This window comes from Artemia franciscana, chromosome 13 (assembly GCF_032884065.1).
Source record: "Artemia franciscana chromosome 13, ASM3288406v1, whole genome shotgun sequence".
Taxonomy (NCBI): domain Eukaryota; kingdom Metazoa; phylum Arthropoda; class Branchiopoda; order Anostraca; family Artemiidae; genus Artemia; species Artemia franciscana.
The window spans coordinates 39,495,354-39,519,009 of record NC_088875.1 but is presented as its reverse complement, the minus strand read 5'-3'; the positions used below and the strand labels follow the sequence as shown (position 1 = coordinate 39,519,009).

At 34.2% G+C, this 23,656-nt stretch overlaps 1 protein-coding gene across 1 annotated transcript in view; it reads left to right on the top strand.

The window, feature by feature from the left end:
• Window positions 1–23,656, top strand: part of LOC136034921 (zwei Ig domain protein zig-8-like) — an 85,739-nt gene that overhangs the window by 29,421 nt on the left and 32,662 nt on the right. The window contains exon 2 of the mRNA XM_065716432.1: window positions 12,688–12,842. Within this exon, the coding sequence (XP_065572504.1) occupies window positions 12,702–12,842 (141 nt within the window). The 5' untranslated portion in view covers window positions 12,688–12,701. The remainder of the gene's footprint in view (window positions 1–12,687; window positions 12,843–23,656) is intronic.

The following is a 23,656-nucleotide window of genomic DNA, read 5'->3' as shown; positions in this document are numbered from 1 at the left end:
GTAACGGTAAATTTGTATCTTTGAAGGTCATTTTCGAAAAAAAGCCTATTGCGCATATTCAAAGCTCTTAGATAAAACTGATTCACAGGGGTTGTAATAACGAGGGCACTCTGGGGTTCAACCCAGCTTCGCCAACACTGTAAAATTGTACCATTTTTGGTAAAACTTAGAGGTCGTGGCGCAATTTGGTACATTTAGACACTTTATGGTCCAGTCAAAATCTCTTGCTATATTTTGGCGTATTTTGGGTGTATTCGCCCTGCTAAGTTTTAGCATTTCAAAACCTTTGAAACGTGTCTAGTGAAGTCTTTGAGATGCATGTTAACGAAAAGGGTTTTTGGCATTATTGCTGCGTTTCAATTCTCCAGAAGTAAATATTATGAAGTTTTGAAAATACTTATTTATTTCATCTTTTAACGCGTTCAAATAATATTTAGTTTTAAACTTCGATCAAAACTAAACTTACACTATGCCCTTTCTCTCAACTGTTATTTTAGTGAAAATATTTTCTAGCTTTATATGCTTTTTTAAAGAAAGAGCTGAATCCACATCTTAGTAAAAGAATTCAATTCAGTATCATATGATTAAAATTCAAATATATACCAAGTCCATGAGGTTTGTGTACATTTAGTATATATAATTTTATTATATGATTTGTGATATATAATACTTCGGTAAATTTATGACAGTTCATATAACCAGCTTACCAATAAATTGAACATACCACTTGGTGCCTTTTTTTTTTGGTTTTTTACGAATATAATAATCGCTTCTACGCCAAATTCATATTTAAGCACTTTTTGACCAAACCTAACCCAACCTAACCTAAGCAAACCTAAACTAACCTTATTACAAATAATTTGAGCACTGGAAAAATGTAGCATTATTTTGTCGAAGACGACCGAGAGAACAGCGCTGCGAAAACCTAGTATTATTTTGCCGAAAATGAGCGATAACTCATTCTTTAATTGAAAATTTGTCCTTTTTAAGAGTTCAAAAAGTGCTAAAATTCGAATTTGCGGTAGAAACAATTTTTATCAAAAAAAAGAACATCAAAAACGCATCGAGTGATATGTTCACTTTATTGGTAAGTCAGTTATATGAACTGTCATAATTTTACCAATACCTCTTCTAAAGTGATACAGTAAAACTTTATCAGGATTTACCCACTGCCCTACTTTACCAGTAGCCCCATGCGAGCCTAAATCAAGATTTAGAGATAGCCAATTTAACCAAATGGGTCATGAAGCACAAAAAAAATACTAGGGGTAACACAATGTTTGATATCCCAAGGTTGCAAAATTATGCAACCAAAACATGCAAATGGCTTATATGAGAACCGAAGGATCATAGACATATTAAAGTATACAGTCGGTTATTTTGCGCATCGCATAATCAGAATTAATGAAAGTTCTACCTTTGTAGAGGTGGAAGCTCTTAGGTCTCTATCCCTGGGCCTCTTAGAACAGATCTCTCCTTCTGACCCCCCACCTTCTTAGATATAGACATGTCAAACCTATTTCAACTAATGGTCATTCAGGCATTTATTAGGGATTAGCACTAGATGATTTATGTTTATCATTAAAAACTATTTTGAGTAAAATACAGCACAGTTTTTGTGATTTTAGATTGACAAAGACACAAATTTAGAAATATTTACTTGTGCTAGTTGTTTTTCTCACATACTAATCCCATGTCACCATAACCCTCCTAAACCTTAAAAAAGTAACTTCATGCTTCAAAAGACATTTTCTTTCTACCAAAGTCAAAAGATTTTGACGGTATTAGCTGTACATATTAAACTAAAATTGGATAGTTGCATAGAATTATATTCCTTCTTACTCGTCTGTTCTACTACTACTAACAGCTCACCGCAGTTCCATGCCTCCTGAGTCCAACACAGCTGCTGACGCTCCTCCTCCATCCCTTGTCTATTCAAAGGTTTATTAGATCTATGGAGTGACCTTATGTGTTAACTTATTGACAAGGGTGCAAAATATGTAGATAAAAATATTTAGAAGCAAAGGCTTCCTAAACTTTTGTTTAGGAAGCCTTTTTTTTTGTTTTTTTTTTATCTAAAGCTGGGCTTTTCTTTGAACCAGTTCTATGCAAAGTTTTTAAAGTCTGTATAATCTGAGGACCCCATGGTTATTCTTGATTTTTCTCGCCATGGCTCCTTCTGCAATTACTATTCTCTCCAGAACTATTCCCATCACAGCTACTCTTATGTTTAATAAAAAAAAAACATAAAAATTTTTTTGACGAATCCCAGATCCCAATACGGACTCCTTCTGAATACTTTTTTTAATGATGCTTTGATTTGGAGTATATTGACCATAGCAATGAACGTTAAGTAAGTAGCAATCTCTCCCGGTCACAAATAAAAGGCCAAGAAACAAAAATTCAAAATAAGTAATATTATTAGCATTGGTGTTAACTATTCCAAGAAACAACAGCACTATTTAACGCTTAAAACAGATAGTAGAATTAATGCTTACAACAAGCTAAAACTGTGCTAAACATTAGAGGCCATTACGCTCCTTAACCCCTTGCTCTTTACGCTATGCAAAATAGGCTTGATTACTAGCAATTCTAACTTGTACAGGTGAGGACATTACACTCCCTTTGTAAAAACACCATATTTTCTACCAGGAATCCTTTAAATTTCTTTGTGCAAATATTCGTTCCGGAGAAGAAATAGAACTTTACAAAAAAGTATTAAGTTCTCTCACCTGGCTTGATTTGGCAGTGATACATCTTTTCTACTCTTTTCTTCAATAGAAATATTTATTTTCTGAAAATTTTAAATGGATTATGTTCTACCCAGGATCTTTTAAATTTCTTGTAAAACTTTATATATAATTTATTCCGAGTCACTCTTGTCTCCCTCAGTTGGCTTTACAGGGGCTTATACTATTATGAATGGTGCCTTACTTTCTTTAGTCATAAAATGTTTAGTCTTATTTTGATATTTTCAAACAGTTCGTGGTAACGAACCGTAGTAAGGAGCGATCCGGCTCAATAGTAGCCGAAACTCTAAAAAATGGAATTTTGATACCAATGGTTATATCAAAATATCATGTTTTTACGCTTATTTTAAATATATAGGTTTCATCAAGTTTAGTTTTTCCCATCAAAAGTTACGGGCCTGAGAAAATTTGCCTTATTTTAGAGAATAGGGGAAAACCCCCCTAAAGTCTAAGTATCTTAACAAAAATCACAACATCAGATTTAGCGTATCAGAGAACCCTACTGCAGAAGTTTCAAGCTCCTATCTACAAAAATGTGGAATTGTGTTTTTTTTTTTTGCCAGAAGACAGATCACGGATGCGTGTATTTGTTTGTTTGTTTTGTTGTTTTTTCCCAGGAATGATAAAATGGACCCAGGGGTCCTAGAATGTTGCGAGAGGGCTCATTCTAACGGAAATTAAAAGTTCTAGTGCCCTTTTTAAGTGACCAAAAAAATTGGAGGGCACCTAGGCCGCCTCCCACGCTCATTTTTTTCCAAAGTCACTGGACCAAATTTTTAAATAGCCATTTTTTTCATCATAGTCAAAAAACCTAATAATTATGTCTCTTCGGACGACTTAATCCCCCACAGTCCCCGGGGGAGGGGCTGCAAGTTACAAACTTTGACCATTGTTCACATATAGTAATGGTTACTGGGACGTGTACAGACGTTTTCAGGAGGACTTTTTCATGTTAAAGGGGGGCAGGGGAGGGGTTACTTGGAGGATCTTTCCATGGAGGAATTTATCATGAGGGAAAAAAGTTTCCATGAAGGGGCCGCAGGATTTTCTAGCATTATTTGAAAAAAAAAACATTGATAAAATAAACACAAAAAAAGGTTTTTCAGGTGGAAGTAAGGAGCAGCATTAGAACCTAAAACGAACAGAAATTATTACGTATATAAGGGGAGCAAAATTGATTCAGGGGTCATCCTTTAAGAATTGGGACCAAATTGAAGCTTTAGTATAAAGAGCGAGGTATTGACGAGGCGGAGAACCTCTCATATACGTAATAAAAATATACAAATATAGAATTTCGTTACGTAAGTTATTTCGTAAGTTACGTATATTTATTACTAATAAAAACGTTCTCACAAAAAGTTCTAGTTGCCTTTTTAATTAACCAAAAAAAGAGTGCAACTAGGCCTCCTCCCCCGCTGTTTTTTTTTTATCAAAATCGTCCGATCAGAACTATGAGAAAGCCATGTAGCCAAAAAAAAATTAATATGCAAATTTTATTTTAATTATTCATGTGAGGTGAGCCAAAATCAAAACATGCATTAATTAAAAACGTTCAGAAAATAAATTAAAAAAAACAAGTTTTTTAACTGCAAGTAAGGAGCGATATTAAAATTTAAAACGAACAGAAATTATTCCGTATATGAAAGGGGTCGTCCCCTCCTCAGCGCCTCGCTCTTTACTCTAAAGTTTTTTATTGTTCTGAAAAGTAGAGTTGTGAGAAAGTCAAAATTTAGCGTAAAGGGCAAGGCGTTGAGGAGGGGGTGACCCCTTTCATATACGAAATAATTTCTGTTCGTTTCAAGTTTTAATGTCGCTCCTTACTTGCAGTTAAAAAACTTGTTCTTTTATTTAGTTTTTAAATAAAAGCTTCTCCTTCTCTAGCATAGATTCTTTGATTTACTGGATAACATGTATTTTTTTTTTTTTAAGAAAATTAGGAAATTCCTAGAATGCCTTAGAAACAGGAGTATCAGCGGAATAAAACGTCTTCTCCCTGAGAGGGTCATTACGTATGTGTCTACAGCCTTTACAGAAAAGGAGAAATCTTATCTAGTGAGGAAATTTCTTTGAGTGGTAATCCGATTATCATTTAAGTATGCTGTTGACGTATCTCCCTTGAAATAGTTACTTTCTCATGTTCGAACATAACGGATTTTGCCAGCAAATCTGTGATTAAATGACTTTATTGTGACTTCAAGTGGCTATATTTGTCAATTATTTTACCTTTGTTATAGATATATGATATATTAATTAATTTGGAATTGATCCATGGAATTACAGCTGAAATAGTTTTTCATAACTGAAAGTAATCAGCAACACAAAGTCTTGTGCTCCAAAAATTTTATTTCCAAAAAAAAATCCAAAAAAAATCCAAAGATTTTTTTTTGTTCCAAAGGTTTTTCTAGATCCTATTTTCATCAGGCTGTTTGCGACAATTTAAGAGAAATATTTAAAAGCACGCTACAGAAAGGACCCATCTCATGAATGGTGTTTAATTCCTAATAGAGTTGGTTTCTAAGGGCATTTGATGTCCCTTAGCTAAAAAAAATCAACGAAATAGAAAGTCCAATATAAAGACCCTCAGTCAAGCAGAAATGAAATAGGATAATAATTCAAACCTAAAATGAACAGAAATTACTATTAATCAAAAGATATTACAATGAATAATCACACCCGACATTAAAATAACAAATCCTGCTATAGATCAATCCAATGGAAACAAATACTGTTATAGATCAATAAACGAATCTTAAAACAAACAGAGATTATAAACCATAATTTAGCTAAAACTTAAAACGAGAAGGAATTGTCACAAACGGAAGTAGAGCTACCACCCTATACCCTCTAAAAGCCATACCATCATTTTTACTTCTCTGAAAACAAAATAAATTTTTAACTTTCCCTTTTTTCTAGTGACAACTTTGAAAAACAAAAATTAAAGAGATTTCAATAAGTTAATATCCTTATATATGGTACAATTATATTAGTTTCACTAGCTCTTCCCAGTCACCTTGATTATTATAGCAATTTTGTTTTAATTCTTTGTCGACCTTTCGATAAACAAAAACCACACTGTCCGAAATATATACTTTTATCAGTAAATCACTAATGATACCAAAGCTAATTAGGGGGTTTGAGAGGGTAGGGGAGTAGCACCACTTGTTAATTTATTTTAGCCTTGTGGTGTTGTTGATATTATGACAAATAACGACCCAACTGTCCAAAATACATACTACTTTCAGTAAAACACAAATAAGATCAAATCCAATTAGAGGGTTTGAGAGGCAGGGGGGGTAGCACCACTTGTTAAACTTTTTAGCCTTGTGGTGGTCTTGATGTTATGATAAATATAAACAAAACTGTTTAAAATATATACTATTTTAAGTTAAACACAAATTATATCAAATCCAATTAGAGAGTTTAAGAGGGATTGGGAGTAGTACGACTTGTTAAACTTTTTAGCCTTGAGGTGTTGTTGATATCATATTATTACTACTACTACTACTACTAATAACTCACCGCAGCACCAAGCTGTCTGAGGCCAGCACAGCTACGCACGCTCCTACTCCAACCTAATCTATTCAAGGCCTCCCTCTTTACATCCCCCAAGCAAGTTCCCATTTCGTTTAAATCTTTATTTATGACATCCTCCCAACCCAGACAAGGACGACCTGCTTTCCCGGTAGCCCCAGACGTTTGGCCAAAAAGGAGAATCTTCGGCAATCTGTCATCCCTCATCTGCAGAACGTGACCTAGCCATCTCAGCCTTTCTTTAATTATAGCCCTAGAGAGCGGGATTGAACCACATTTTTCGTACAACCTACTGTTTGAAATACAGTCAGTCAGCCGGGTACCCATAACAATCCGTAGGCAGTTTCTCTTGAAAACATCTAGTAAATATTCATCTGCTTTTCGGAGCACCCATGCTTCAGAGCCATATTTGACCACTGTCATCACTGTACCTTCCAATATTCTAACCTTGGTTTGCAGACTTATCTTTCTATTCTTCCAAACTTTTTTTAACTGTGAAAAAACACCCTGAGCCTTAGCTATTCTTCTTTTAACATCTTCACTGCTCCCACCGTCTTTACTAATAATACTACCAAGGTAAATGAAGCTGCCAACCTGATCAATCTTTTCGTTACCCAACCTCACCTTTTCATTTTCACTTATTCCTATCCCTAGTAACTTAGTCTTTTTCACAATAATTTTCAAGCCTATTCTAGCACCTTTAACTCGCAAAACCTCTAAAAATTTATTCATTTTGCTGAACCTTTCATCTAATATGCTTAAATCATCAGCATTATATAATTCCAGGAGTGTTTTTCCTCCCCATTTGATTCCCTGACCTCCAATTGCCTTTCCTGTGCTCCATAAGACATAGTCCATCAAAATGATCCATTTAAAGGGGGATAGAACACAACCCTGATTAACTCCTGATTTAATAATAAATCAGTTGCTTACCTCATTTTGTACCTTAACCGCAGCAGCATTATTCTCGTACATAGCACAAATCAGTTTAATGTATTTTTTCTGGTTTACCATATAAGAATAAGACCTTTTCTAAGGCTCTTCTATCAACAGAATCGAAAGCTTCCTCATAATCGATAAAACTGAGGATCAAAGGTGTTTGACAATGAAGGGACTTCTCAATCATTAACCTAAGAGTGAAAACTTGGTCGACACATCCTCTACCTTTTCTAAAACTGCACTGTTTTTCCCTTAAAGCTTTGTCTACAGCATCTCCCAGTCTAAAAAGTATCATATTACTCAGTAATTTGCTACCTACAGACACCAGACTAATGCCTCAATAATATCGACACTCACTCTTGTCACCTTTCTTATACAGTGGTTTAATTAAGGTTTTCCTAAAATTATTAGGTGCTTCTCCTTTTTGAAAATCATGTCCATAATCTTCAGTAGCTTAATCCTAACCTCAGAGCCATCATATATAAGAAACTCATTTATCACACTAACAGCACCTGGAGCCTCATTATTTTTTAATCCTTTTAGTACTGTCGCTAATTCTTCCTCGCTAAGCAAATCTTCCTTGACATCTAAGGTATCACAAACTTTTCCATTGTTATCTATATCTTTTCCTGCAACTGTATCTCGGTTTAGCACATTCTCAAAATGTTCCACCCATCCTTGTTTAACTTTTTCCTTATAACTAATTGTGGTCCCATTTCTATCTTTAACTGGGACTAGTCCGAATTGACTACTCCCTTTCAATTTATTAACATGCCAGTATAATATTTTACTATTATGCCGTCTAGCCGCATCTTCCAGATCCTTAGCAATTTTATCCATGGCCTCCACTTCACATCTCCTTAGTTCATATTTTAATACTTTCTCCACTTTCTTTACATTCCTTTTGTTTTCATACGACCTATCACTCAGATAATTATTGTAAAAACCCCTTCTACTCTCTATTAAACCTAAAGCTTTTTTATTAATATTCCTAGTTACAGTCTTAGCACTCCTCCCTAAGACACCATCAGCAACTTCGCAAATTGTTTTTCTAAAATTATTCTATCCATCTTCCAAATTGTCAAATTTTAAACTCTCAAGTTTAGTATTCAACTGTTCCTGGAATTTTTTCTCAAATTTTCATCCTGGAGTCTACCAACATCATAACTTTCCGGGAGGTAGTTACCCTTCCAAAATTTCAGCTTTAAATTAACCTTAGACACTACTAGATGGTGATCTTTACTTTTAACATCAATAACAGCACTCTTATACACCCTATAATCTTGTATTGATCCTGCTAGTCTTCGGTTTACAATAACATAATCAATAAGTTTTGCTGTCTTACCATCACGTGAATACCCTATCAACTTATGGGACCAAACACCGTATTGGTTATAACTAGGTTGTTTTACCTACAAAATTGCAAAAGTCTATAGCCATTACTGTTTTCTTTTCCTACACCTAATTTACCTAGGATGGGATACCATCTATCCCTATTTCTAACATCCTGGGCAATAAAATCTCCTAGCAAAAACACCATATTTCTACCTGGAACCCTGTATATTTGCTCCTGTAACTGTAAGTAAAATTCATCTGAGTCACTAGTATCTCCATCAGTTGGTTCAACAGGGGCATATACTACTATAACTGATACCTTGAACTTTTTAGTCATAAAATGAGCAATTAGTATTCTATTATTAATACATAAAATAAAAAACAACATGATAAATAAAAACAACACTGTTCAAAACATATGGGCTACTATTTTCAGTTAAACAAAAATTACATCAAATCGAATCATAGGGTTTGAGAGGGAGAGGGTATAGTACCACTTGTTAACATTTATTGGGCTTGTGCTGTTGTTGATGTTATGATAAATAAAAACAATAGTGTTTAAAATATGTGCTTTTTTTAGTTTAACGCAAATTACATGAAATCCAATTAAAGGATTTGAGAGGGAGAGGGAGTAGCACCACTTGTTAACATTTTATTGACCTTGTTCTGCTGTTATGTTATTATAAATAAAAACAACCCTGTTTGAAATATATACTATCTTCAGTTAAACACAAATTACTTCAAATCCAATCAGAGGGTTTGAGAGGGAGAGGGAGTAGTACCACTTGTTAGTATTTACTGGCCTTGTGCAGTTGTTCATCTTATGATAAATAAAAACAAATTTTTTTTAAATATATAGCCTACTATTTTCAGTAAAACACAAATTACATCAAATCCAATTAGAGGGTTTGAAAATGAAACGAGTAGTACCACTTGCTAAAGTTTTATTAGCCCTGTGCCGTTGTTGATGTACATGATAAATCAAAAACACGCTGCTTAAAATATATACTGTTATTATTTTAACTAGTCTTAAAGCAAACTATAGTATGTACCCGACATGTTTCCCAAGCAGCTTTCAGTATTATTGACTTTGGTGTGAACTACGGTTAGTTTTTATGGCACTTGGTATTAACCAAGTGACATATAGCAATCGCAAATTCTGTCGGTCTGTCGGTCCCGGTTTTGCTACTTTAGGCACTTCCAGGTAAGCTAGTACGATGAAATTTGGCAGGCGTATCAGGGACCGGACCAGATTAAATTAGAAATAGTCATTTTCTCGATTTGACCATCTGAGGGGGGGGGGGTAATTCTGAAAAATTTGAAAAAAATAGGTATTTTTAACTTACGAACTGGTGATCGGATCTCAATGAAATATGATATTTAGAAGGATATCGTGTCTCAAAGCTCTTATTTTAAAGCCCGACCGGATCTGGTGACATTGGGGAGAGTTTGGGGTGGGGGAACCTAAAATCATGGAAAACACTTAGATTGGAGGGATCGGGATGAAACTTGGTGGGAGAAATAAGCAGGAGTCTTAGATACATGATTTACATAATTGGAACAGATCCGCTCGATTGGGGGGGGGGGGTTAATTCTGAAAAATTAGAAAAAATGACTTATTTTTAACTTACGAAGGTGTGATCGGACCTTTATGAGACTTCATATTTAGAAGGACCTCGTAACTCAAATCTCTTATTTTAAATCTCAACCGGATCCAGCGTAATTGGGGGGGGGGCAGTTGGGGGGGGGCAGAAATCTTAGAAAATACTTAAAGCGGTGAGATCAGGATGAAACTGGATCGGAAGAACAAAAACCTGTCTAAAATACGTGATTGACATAACCGGACCGGATCTGCTCTCTTTGGTGGAGTTGGGGAGGGGGGGGGGTAGTTTTGAAAATTGAGGTATTTGTAACTTACGAAAGGGCGACCTGATCTCAATGAAATTTGATATTTAGAAGGATCTTGTGCTTTAAAGCTCTAATTTTAAATTCCGACCAGATCCTGTGACATTGGGGGGAGTTGGAGGGGGAAACCGGAATTCTTGGAAAACCGAAAAATTGGGGTATTTTTATCTTACGAATAGGTGATTGGATCTTAATGAAATTTGATATTTAGAAGGAATTCATGTCTCAGAGCTCTTATTTCAAATCCCGACCAGATCTTTGGCATTGGGGGGAGTTGGAGGGGGAAATCTTGGAAAACACTTGGAGTAGAAGAATCGGGATGAAGTTTGGTGGATAGAATAAGCAAATGTCCTTGATACGTGATTGACGAAACCGTACTGGATTCGTTCTCTTTGGGGGAGTTGGGCGTGTCAGGGACCTGCACAAATTGACTTGATAAAGTCGTTTTCCCAGATTCGACCATCTGGGGGGCTAAAGGGAGAGGAAAAATTAGAAAAAATTAGGTATTTATAACTTACGTGTGGGTGATCGGATCTTAATCAATTTTGATATTTAGAAGGACATCGTGACTCGAGCTTATATTTTAGAATCCTGACCGGTATTAAGCCTCTTATTTTCCTTTTAAATCAATCTATTGATTCATAGAATTTTGTTAAAGCTCATAACATATTATCTCTTGGCTCTTAGCTCTTCTTGCCTCGTCACAAGTGCCATATGAGCTCTTAGCTCTTGTTACATTTGTAACTGATAAATATGCAACTAATTTCAATCGTTTTAACCTGCTGTAACAGACAATAATCAGTCACTCAAAGGATCTTGTTCAATAGCTTCTGTTGAAGTTTCTATGGATTTTAATTTACAGCAAGAAAATACTTCAGTGTTTGATTTAAGGGTCTGTAATCAGAAATTTAAATCTAAAGCTTTAATTTTGAAATAAATAAGGGGCAACTGGCAAGGGATTTGTATGGCTGGGGTTATCAATATTCTGATGCTCGGTGCTATCTATAGTCTTTAATTTTGTGGACTGAATAGGGAGCTGTCTTGTAAGTGATAAAAGTATTATTGAAATTACATACATAAACTACTCAGAAAATCTCTAACCAGCTTTAATAAATGATGAAGGCTTTTTTAAGAGGTAATTTGCCAACTGCATTTAAACTAATAATTTGATCAATACTAATTGACCAATGATGATTTAGTCAAAAAATAATTATAAATGATGATAATCTTTATAAATAATTAAAAATAATAATGTATACAAATTATTGATGTAAATAATTTTAAATAAAAAATAATAATTCTGGGGCACACTTTTTAATTCGTTCTTTTTAATATTAAAATATCGCTCCGAGAGATTTTATTTTTGACCGTTTTTCATTGTCGAAAATGACCAAATTTAAATGTAACCAAATAAACTTCTGCTTAATTTATATTTCTGCTTAATATTTGTCCTAATTCCTGTATAGTAACAGATCTTAAAGGATCTCCTTCTTTAGGACATCATTTGAGCTCAATGCCATGTCCTTGGTTGAGTGTGTTTGTTCTGGCCCACCTAATAGTCGAGATTCAATGTATTTGCTAAATTTCTATGTTTTCTTCAACTCTTCGTGCTGTACTCTTAATATCTCCGTCTCAGAATAATAGAAAGGTTTTTCTTTCTTATTTATGGACCTACTTACTATCTTCTTTTTATTTCACTGATCAAAATTTTAAAACGATGTTAATTTATCAATTCAAAAGACATTTATTTCTGGTTCCAAAGTCAGAAAGCCATAACACGAAATTTTAAGTTTTGAATTGTTCCTTATTATGATTTCTAATTATCTGTTTCCTCCTTCTCATCCCTTAATTAATTTTTAATCAAAACGAGGCAATTGCTCATAATGCAAACTTGGCATTAAGGTTTTCTTTTGCGGTTGTGCATTTCAGAACATAAGTGCAGTCACGGAAAAGAATTTTATCTAGCCTTGAATGATAAGTATATTTTACGGTTTGGAGATTCCAGATTCTTATTAAGTAACCCGTTTCCAAGGCTTCACAGTCATTTAATGAAAACAAAGAAAGTTTCAGTAAATGAGACTGCTTTCCAAAATGGCATTCCCATTAGAATAACAGACTCTGGGCGATGATTCTCTTCAGTAGAAAAACCATGGTTGCGCAACGTTCTAAAATTGTATGTTTGGGTAATGTTTTATGGTCTGCTTCTGATGAAATCAAATTATTTCAGGGAATAGTTTTCTCATGGTTGAGTCACTAGGAGAAGCACAAAGAAGCGAAAATCAATCAGTCTCATTATTTAAAGATGAAATAACTTCAACAGTAGCTCAACTGGGCGAATCAGCGTTTCTTTCTTGTATAGTGCCAAGAAGACCAGAAATCACGGTAAGTCTGTAATACGGTATATCTATATAAATATATATATATATATATATATATATATATATATATATATATATATATATATATATATATATATATATATATATATATATATATATATATATATATATATATTCTTTTCCTAAGAGAAAAAGAAATGGAGACTCATAAAAAGACAAATAAATTCTGGTACTCAAAGAAAAGACAAATTTCTTTAATTATTGCAATTTCTATTCGCTTCATTTGCCACTCAATAGCATTGGTGTCAGTTTTCGTATGTTTCAAGTACTTGCCTTACCCACTTTTGTTATCTACAACCAAAAAAACCCTAGAAAGAAAATATTATTCACTAGAACAGGCTACGTTGCTGTTTTTCAGAGATAACCCCTCCCACATCAAAAACTAACGAAGAAATTTCAAAAACGTCCCTCTTATAGGCTACTGATAATGGTCCATTTTTACTTTTACTTACTTTATCTAATGCCCCAACAGCCCAACAGACTATGTTTTCTTATGTTGTTGCACAGTGAACTTTTACTTTTTTGCCCCCTCTTCCTCACTTTAAGGGTGAATTGGGCCAATTCCACCTTTTCGTCATATACGATAAAAAAAACTCTAAAAAGTTTATTTTTTAGCTACATATAATATTTTGTAGATTTTGCGACATTTCCCCTCTCGCTTCAGACTCTAAGAGAATTAGAAAAACATCCCTATAATATCATTGTAATATAGATGATGGACTTAGCCTTCATTTTTTTTTTTCTGTGAACTCAAAAATCCCACAAAAGACACGCCTTACTATGCGTTTTAGAATGATCCATAATGGCAAATCTAACCAATCCCACCTCTGGGTAACAATGCAAATTTTGGATATGTTAATAAAAGTGTTTTCGTCTATTACGTGTTTTTTTTCTGGTGCATTCTGTTAAAGTCTTATACCTTTTTTTGTCGTATCTTTAATGTACTATTTACAATGTTTGGCCCGTTACCTTAGGAGCATATCACATATATAGATAAGTAAATATTTAGATATATATTTCGATCAAAAAATAACATAACTATTAAATCGTACAATCGCAAATCAAATAGATGGTGGCAACGAACTGTAAGTAAGGAGCGACCCGGCTCAAAAGTAACCGAAACTGCAAAAAGCCAAATTTTGATATCAATAGATACATCAAAAGAATTGGAATTTATGCAGATTTTAAGTATATATTTTTCATCAAGTTTAGTACCACCCATCAAAAGTTACAAGCCTGAGAAAATTTGCCTTATTTTTGAAAAGGGGGAAACACCCCCTAAAAGTCATAGAATCTTAATGAAAAACAACTTACAAGAGGATAAAATCAATAAAACTAAAATGAACAGTTTTCGAAAACAGTCCCAGCATCCTTACCTCAGCGAAGTTCAACCAGGACTGATAAATAAATTGTTATGAAACGAGGCAACTCAATGAAATGAAAGAAAATGATTTAAAAACAGGTTTTTATTGCCAGCCTAGCTTTTTTCGCTGCTGATCTTATAGGTCTATTTGTGACAGGTTCCACTTTAAGTAGCCATGTTTCGAATCCTAGCCACAAAATACTTTTTGAAGAATCCGCCATTATTAGCAATGATCTAGGCATAAAGCAAGTAGTTCGAGAAGCAATTGAAATCAGACTTAAGATTAATAATAATATTTCCTTTAATAGGGATTTAGGAGAATATTAACTGAATGCTTTATACACAAATTTAACTAAAAATGACCTTACGAAATATTTTAAAAAACCAATAGATATTAACACAGAACCTGTCAGAAATAGACCTATAAGATCAGACGCGAAAAAAGCTAGCCTGGCATTAAAACCCTGTTTTTAAATCAATTTCTTTCATTTCATTGAATTGTCTCGTTTCATAATAATTTATTTATCAGTCCTGGTTGAACTTTGCTGGTTGAGCTCCCACACTCATTTTTTCCCCAAAGTCACCGGATCAAAATTCTGAGATAGCCATTTTATTCACCATAGTCATTAAACCTAATAGCTATGTCTTTGGGGACGACTTACTCTCCCACAGTCCCCATGAGAGGGGCTACAAGTTACAAACTTTGATCGTTGTTTACACATGCTAACGGCTATTGGGGTGTGTACAGACATTTTCAGGGGGATTTTTTGGTTTGGGAGGGGGGATATTGAAGGGGGGTTTACGTGGGAGGATCTTTCCATGGAGGAATTTGTTATGGGGGAAGAGAATTTCAATGAAGGTGGCGCAAGACTTTCTAGCATTATTTAAAAAAAAAAACAATTAAGAATAAAAATGAAAAGTTTTTTTCAACTGAAAGTAAGGAGCAGCATTAAAACTTAAAACGAACAGAAATTATTACACATATGAGGGGTTCACCTCCTCATAATACCTTGCTCTTTACGCTAAAGTGTTATTAGTAATTTCAACTATTTATTCTACGGCCTTATTGATTCAGGGGTCATTCTTAAGGAATTGGGACAAAATTCAAGTTTTAGTGTAAAGAGCGAGGTATTGACAAGGTAGTGAACCGCCTCATATATGTAATAAAAACATACGAATATAGAAGTTCATTACGCAAGTTGATTCGTAAGATACGTATACTTACTACTAATGAAAACGTTCGTAAAAAGATTTAAAGTTTTAGTTGGCTTTTTAAGTAACCAAAAAATTGGAGGGCAACTAGGCCTCCTTCCCTACTCCTTTTTTCTCAAAATCTTCCGATTAAAATCCATTTACCAAAAAAAAAAATGCAAATTTTGTTTTAATTATTTATGTGCGGAGAGCCAAATTCAAAACATGCATTAATTAAAAAACGTTCAGAAATTAAATAAGAAAACAAGTTTTTTAACTGAAAGTAAGGAGCGACATTAAAACTTAAAACGAACAGAAATTACTCTGTATACGAAAGGGGCTTTTCCTCCTCAACGCCCCGCTCTTTACGCTAAATTTTTTACTGTTTTAAAATAGTAAGTTTTAAACTAGTAAGCCCCTTTCATGTATGGAGTAATTTCTGTTTGTTTTAAATTTTAATGTCGCTCCTAACTTTCAGTCAAAAAACTCGTTTTTTTTTATTTAATAAAGAGATAGAAGAGAAGCAAAGAAAAATAAAGAAATAGAAGGAAGTTGAGATTCCATGCACATTAGAATCTCCATAGAATTCAGATCTTTTTAGACACACTATGTTGTAAATCCTTTTTTTGGAGTTTGAGCTACTACCAACCCTTGTCGTTCCTACTGTTTGATGTTGTGCACACTTTCATCTGTTTTGTACTGATCAAACCTTTAACAATAAGTCAAAGAGTCTGTAGTAACGAACTGAAAGTAAGGAGCGATCGGCCTCAATAGTAACCAAAACTCTAAAAAATGGAATTTTTATACCAGTACATATATCACAAGATTTGGCTTATTATGCTCATTCTAAGTATATAAGTTTCATTAAGTTTAGTCTTACCATCCAATGCTACAAGCCTGAAAAACTTTGTCTTATTTTTCAAAAAAAAGAGGCAAATGCCTCCTAAAATTCCTAGAATCATAATGAAAATCACATCATCAGATTCAGCGTATCAGAAAACCCTGACGTAGAGGTTTGAAGCTCCAATCAGCAAAAACGTGGAATTTTGCATTTTTGCCAGAAGAAAGATCACGGACGCGTGTTTATTTGTTGTTTTTTTTTCCTAGGGGTGAGCGTATCCACCAAGTGGTCCTAGAAAATCGGGAGAGGTATCATTCGAACGGAAACTGAAATTTCTAGTGTCCTTTTGAACTGACCAAAAATATTCGAGGGCTGGAGGGCATGCAGGCCCCCTCCCACGCCTTTTTTCTCCAAATCGTCCGACAAAAATTTTGAGGTAGTAATTTTATCCAGCATAGTTAGAAAGCCAAATAAATATGTTTTTGGTGTAAACATGACCCCCCACTGCTCCTGGGGAAATGTCTTTAAGTTATAAAATTTGCCCATTGTTTCTATATAGTATTTTTATTGGAAAGTAAGCGTATTTATTTTGGGTGGGGGGGTCAAGTTTTCTGCTGGGGACTTTTTCACAAGGAGTATTTTCTATGGGGAGGGAAGTTTCCAGAGGGGGGAGTTTTTCAGCGGATTTTCTACACAAAATTCTTCTTATGTATTGCTTTCTTTTTGCCGACTCAATTTGACACGAGGAAATATTAAGTATAATTGTCCGGGGCAATTTTTTATCAGGATTGAATATTCAAGAAGATATATCCGTGGGGAGTGGGATTTATGTGTGGAGGTGGAGGCAGATTTTCCGGCATTATTTAAAGGACGACCAGAAATTAAGTTATAAAAGAAGTTTTTTCAACTGAAAGTAAGGAGCAATATTAGAACATAAAACGAACAGAAATTATTAGTTATATGAGAAGGGTTGCCCTCTCCTCAACACCTCGTTCTTTACTCTAAATTTGAGTTTTGTCCCAATCTTTGAAGAACGACTCCTGAAACACAAGGCTTGTTTAATTAGAACAATAAGAAGCTTTTTTAACAAGTACTAGAAAGCTTTTAGCGTAAAGAGCGAATCGAGGAGGGGCGACCCCCTCATATACGTAATAATTCCTATTCGTTCTAATTTTAATGTTGCTCTTTCTAATTTTGCTCGTTCTAATTGTTGCTCGTTCTAATTTTAATGTTGCTCCATCATAATTGTATGGGTTGACTTGAATAGAAATGAGTTTCGAAGTGTTGAATTTCGTAGGACTAATTTTAATGGGAATTAGGCTAAACGGAGATTGAGTTGCAATGGGTTTGATATGCACAAGGGTTGAGTTGAGCGAGGTTGAGTTGAATAGGTTGGAGTTTGCATGGAAACAAATACAGAATTCTAGTTTTAGAGGTTTGGATGCTATTACCAGAAGTTACTTTTTACTAATTCCACGATACGACGACCTCTTTAATGTCGAGTCTATACATAATAAGCGATGAAATGTTTTTAAACTTTTTCCAAACTTCATTTGACTAAGTTGATTCATAAAAGACCTTAAGTGAACAAATTGACCTTTACTCGAAAGACTGGAAAATTACGACCACAAAATTTGTTTTGGCATGACAAAACGCTAATTACCAATTCTAATCGGTTTTATAGCTTTATCTGCGATCGTACGGGTTTTTTTTAATTTCTGATTTAGAAAAGTTTGTTTGATGTACCTTAAAATAAAATTAGAGCAACAGAAAAAAAGAATAACAAGTAAGGCCTGTGGATACAAATGCAATAGCTTTTTAAATACCAAGATCAATAAATTCCCGAGAGCCGTCTGAGTTCTCAGAAATAAGGCAAGTTTGACTTCGAAAGAAGATTCGCTTGACAGTCACTTTCGCACCTCTTAACAGTTCTTTTTTGTAAAAGAGAGGAAACTGACAGATTGTCTTTCCACCAAAATAGAAGTCGAAAGACAGATTGTCTGTCGGGCGAGAATAGTCGATAGATGTTTGAAACTTTTAAATATGCTGAAGACTCTCAACTGGCAGCTGCTACTTACTTTGGGTCTAATACAGCAAAAAGTGATGAGCAATGTTAACTGTGTCAATGATTAAGTTTAATTGCCAGTATGCTCAAGATTTTTCAAGATTCAAGATTTTTATTTAAAATTCTGTACATCAAACACAATATATATAAAAACAGGTCAAGCCTGAGACACATGGCGATTGACAAAGACCCGGTATAACAATATAGTACACCTATTTGGCAAAAGAAAGAAATAAAAAAAATTGCATAAAATATATATAAATAAATCCATGACTCACCACTAGACGGGAAATCACCCACAAAACAACCGACACTCGGCAAATATCAATCCGAAAAAAATAATAATTTTTTTAAAAAAAAAAAAAAAAAAAAAAATTAGTTTATTTCCCATAATCGTCCGATCAAAATTTGAGATAGCCATTTTGCTCATCATAGTTTAAAGGCCCAATAACTATGCCTTTGGATATAACATGACCCCCTCCCCCCAAAGCTCCAGGGAAAATGTCTTTAAGTCATTAAATAAAAAAAAGTGAAAGTAAGGAGCAACATTAAAACTTAAAACGAACAGAAATTACTCCGTATATGAAAGGGGCTTTTCCTCCTCAACGCCTCGCTCTTTACGCTAAAGTTTGACTATTTCTCTTAACTCTATTTTTAAAACAGTAAGAAACTTTAGCGTAAAAAGCGGGGCCTCTTTTCTATACGGAGTAATTTCTGTTCGTTTTTAAGTTTTAATGTTGCTCCTTACTTTCAGTTAAAAAAACTTGTTGTTTTTTTTATTTAATTTCTGGACGTCTTTGAATTAATGCATGTTTTGATCTTGGCTCTCCGCACATAAATAATTAAAACGAAATTTGCATATTAATTAATTGCAATTAATCGGAAGATTTTGAGAAAAAAGGAGCGAGGGAGGAGGCCTAGTTGACCTCCAATTTTCTGATTACTTAAAAAAGCAACTAGAACTTATAATATTTTAAAAACGTTTTCATTGATAAAAAATACACGTAACGTACGAATTAACTTACGTAACAAACTTCTATATTCGTATGTTCTTATTGAGTATATGAGGGGGTTCAACCCTCGTCGATGCCTCGCTCTTTACACTAAAGCTTAAATTTTGTCCCAATTCCTTAAGAATGACCTCTAAATCACAAAGGCCGTAGAATAAATAGTTGAAATTACTAAAAATACTTTAGCGTAAAGAGTGAGTAATAACGAGGAGGTAAACGCCTAATATGCGTAATAATTTTTGTTCGTTTTAAGTTTTAATGCTGCTCCTTACTTTCAGTAGAAAACCTTTTCATATTTATTTTTCATTGTTTTTTTCAAATAATGCTAGAAAATCATGCGCCCCCTTCACTGAAATTCTCTTCCCTCATGAGAAGTTTCTCCATGGAAATATCCTCCCACGTAACCTCCTCCCCCCTCAACTCTCCCCCCTAAACCAAAAAAATCCCCCTGAAAAAGTTTCTACACTTCCCAGTAACCATTACTATATGTAAACACAGGTCAAAGTTTGTAACTTGTAGTCCCTCCCACGGGGACTGCGGGGGAGTAAGTCGTCCCTGGAGACATAGTTATTAGGTTTTTCGACTATGGTGAATAAAATGGCTATCCCAGAATTTAGATCCGGTGACTTTTGGGGAAAAATGAGCGTGGGAGGGGGCCTAGGTGCCCTCCAATTTTTTGGTTGCTTAAAAAAGGCACTATAACTTTTAATTTCCGTTAGAATAAGCCCTCTCGCGACATTCTAGGACCACTCAGTTGATACGATCACCCCTGGGAAAAAAAAGAAATAAACTCGCATCCGTGATCTGTCTTGTGGCAAAAAATGCGAAATTTCACAATTTTGTAGATAAGAGCTTGATACTTCTACAATAAGGTTCTCTGATACGCTGAATCTGATGGTGTGATGTTCGTTAAGATTGTATGACTTTTAGGGGGGTTTCCCTTATTTTCTAAAGTGAGGCAAATTTTCTCAGGCTCGTAACTTTTAATGGGTATAACTGATCTTGATGAAACTTATATATTTAAAATAAGCATTAAAATTCGATTCTTTTGATGTAACTATTGGTATCAAAAATTGGTATCAAAAATACTACAGTTCGTTACCACGAACTGTTTGATACATTTTGCCCATTTCTTACACATAGTATTTGTTATTGTGAGGTATGTATACATTTTAAGGTGGAGGGGGGAATTTTTTGCTTGGGGTTTGTTTACGGGAGAATTTTCTATGGGAAGGGAAGCTTCAAGGGGGTTAACTTGTCAGGGGAGACTATACACTGGGGGAATTTATTACTGGGGGAATTAGCCACAATTTTTATACAAAATTCTTTTTAAATGCTTTGCTTTCTCTTTTCCGTCTCAATTTTACATATGAAGATGTTACGAGTAAATGTCAGGGGTACATTTTCATAAGGATTGATTTGTCTAGAGGATATTTCCGTGGGGAGGGGGTTTTTGTCGTGGAGGTTGGGTCGTATTTTCTGGTATTACTTAAAAATGATCATAAATTAAATTAAAAAAAAATTCAGCTGAAAGTAAGGAGCAACATTAAAATTTAAACCAGCAGAAATTATGAAGTGTATAAAGGGGATTGTCCCCTCCTCAACATCTCGTTCTTAACGCTAAAGTTAATATTTTGTCCCAATTCTGTAAGAACGACTCCTTAAACACAGGGGTCGTTTAGTTAGAACAATAGAAAGCTTTCTTTAAAGTACTAAAAAACTTTAGCGTAAAGTGCGAGGTGTTAGGAGGGGACAAGTTCCTTCATAGAAGTAGCAATTTCTGTTCATTTTCAGTTTTAATATTGCTTCTTACTTTGAGTTGAAAAAACTTTTTTTAAAGTTTAATTACCACGAGGAGGTGCTAGGATAAAACCACCTAAGCCCTCTTAGGGCCTGTGTGTTATTTGCACTTTTATGAAAACAATATTTATTTTACGCAACTTGTTTTTATCTGTCATAATATCAACGAAAATGAAGACTATGATCACAGAAGCAATTTTAGATTTATAACGTTATAAGAGATAAAAATTTTACAATAAGTTATTTTAAAGAGCACGTTCTGCCCATTAAAAGGCTTAAGGGACAGAAGCCTAATACTTGCTTGTGGTAATTTTAGTTCTTATTAAGCCTATTTGATCATTCATTGCAATTTCTGTTCGTTGTGGGTCTTGCTTATTCATTGGTGATGATTTCCATTCGTTTTAGTTTGTAGTTAATATTTGAGTTTTTTTTTCCGCTCGTCTTTACTTTAATGCAGCTCCTTACTTTGCTTTGAAAAATTTATTTTTGAAAATATTGCCTGAAATTAGATTTCCATTTGTTTTAATTGAGATCATTTTTTCAATGGCTAATAAAACAAATATTTGTAGAGTTTTTTTTTTAGTTTTCTTTTTATTTTTATTCAAATATCATCCCACTGATTATCTAAATTTTAACAGATTTCTCACAAGTTTCAATAATAGTTTACTCCGGAATTATTGGCTCGTGCATAGTGCAGACAATACTGAAATCGATTCATTAAAAATCCGAATAATTATTTGGCCTTATATTTGGTGAAGTTAATCCGATTGCCAAGATACTACTATCGAGAATATTGACGAATATTGATTGAACATATTCATTATAAGAATCTTATTGAGCTATATTTTGTTTTACATTAATTATGTTCAACACCCTCTTCAAAAATCCCTACAATTGTCAGCTTATTATCTTCAGGGTTTCCTGAAATATCGCAAAAACACTTTGTTGACTACCTGGATACACCCAATAGGGAATAATTTAGTTTGGTATCCACGATTATTCCCTGAAAGTTTCAATTTGATTTGTTTAGACACCCCGCCCACCCAACACTCCCTGAAACGTTCGTGGTCATACTCTCAGTGGTTCATAATACATTGCAGATAGATTCTACTGACAGCCTGGATGTAAATATTGGCATTTGATGTAATTCAACACCCCCCGCAACATTCCCTTAAATTTTAAGCTTAGTACCGTTAACGGTTTTTGGGATATTGTTAATACACCTTTCTGACAACCTGGATGCATATAGGGTCTTTTGATGGAACTTTAGTTGAACTTGAAAAGTCCTGGTTCAACTTTGCTGAAGTAAGGATGCTGGGACTGTTTTCAAGAAAAATCATTTTAGTTTTAATGGTCGTATTTTATTGTAAGTCTCTTTTTTTATATATTTTGGTTTTGCCGAGGACGGCCCTTGGACCAAGGGTCAAAATATTCATTCGCATAAAGAATTCCACTGTTTTGAGAAAAGATTTCCCTATTGTTCTTCTCATTGTTGATGTTTATTGTAGTCCAAGACTCCCTTAACATACCCTGAAAGCTTCAATTTAATGCCGTTAGCCATCTGAATATTTGAAAAGTACTAGAGAGGAGAGGTGAGTACCTTCCGAGCCCTGTTGGCTCTTTGAAAGGGAGTTGAAACTTTTTATATCGAATGAGACCCTTTTAAAGTTTATACGACAACTCCTTCAATACAAAGTGGTCCGTGAATAAAATATAATACATTGAGGCTATGTCACACTGTTTGCATAAACGGCGCTATTGCGTTTTCTATGATTATGTTATATTGCTAGAGGGATGCATCCTTTCCAATAAGTTACAAACTTAGGATGGGAATTTTTAACTTACACAACATTCATGCCATAAGTAATGAAGTACAATATTCATCATGCTTGAGAGCCCTTTAACAGAACCATCCGAGAAAATGAGATCAGAATTTATTTTCATATTTGCAGTAAAAAGGAAACAAGCTAGAATTTCCATAGAAATGGATGAAAAAAAATTTACATGAAGTTATCAAATTTCGATAAAGCTTTTTCATAATAAGCTGGCAACTGGGTCTTGGGTAGGAATTTCTTAAAATAACGTGGATTTAGTAATTGATTACAGTTAAGTAATTTTAACTCTCCTCAAAAATCACTTCTTTATTCGTATAAGAAAATTAGTTCTTCATTTACAGGCAAATGTTTATTCCAAATTTGAGATATAGGTTTGGTATGTTTGAGTCTATATTAGTGTTTTGTGAACCTTGGTATTTGCTATATAAATCAGAATATTTATCCGTGGCGTTTTGCAAAAAGGGTATAAGTCTACTTTTTTCCAAAAATAAGTTAAGCATATGGTTCAAAAAAATTCGAAGAAAACTATCGATTGGTCTATTCAAAATGGGCTTATCTTTACTTCTGATCGAGTTACAAATTGTTCCAAAAGGGATCAAAAAATAACGTATTTCCCTTGTTTTTCAAGTAACAAAGAATTCCGCAATTTGCATATTTCCACTAAATTCCGATCGAAAATTTAACTAGGAATC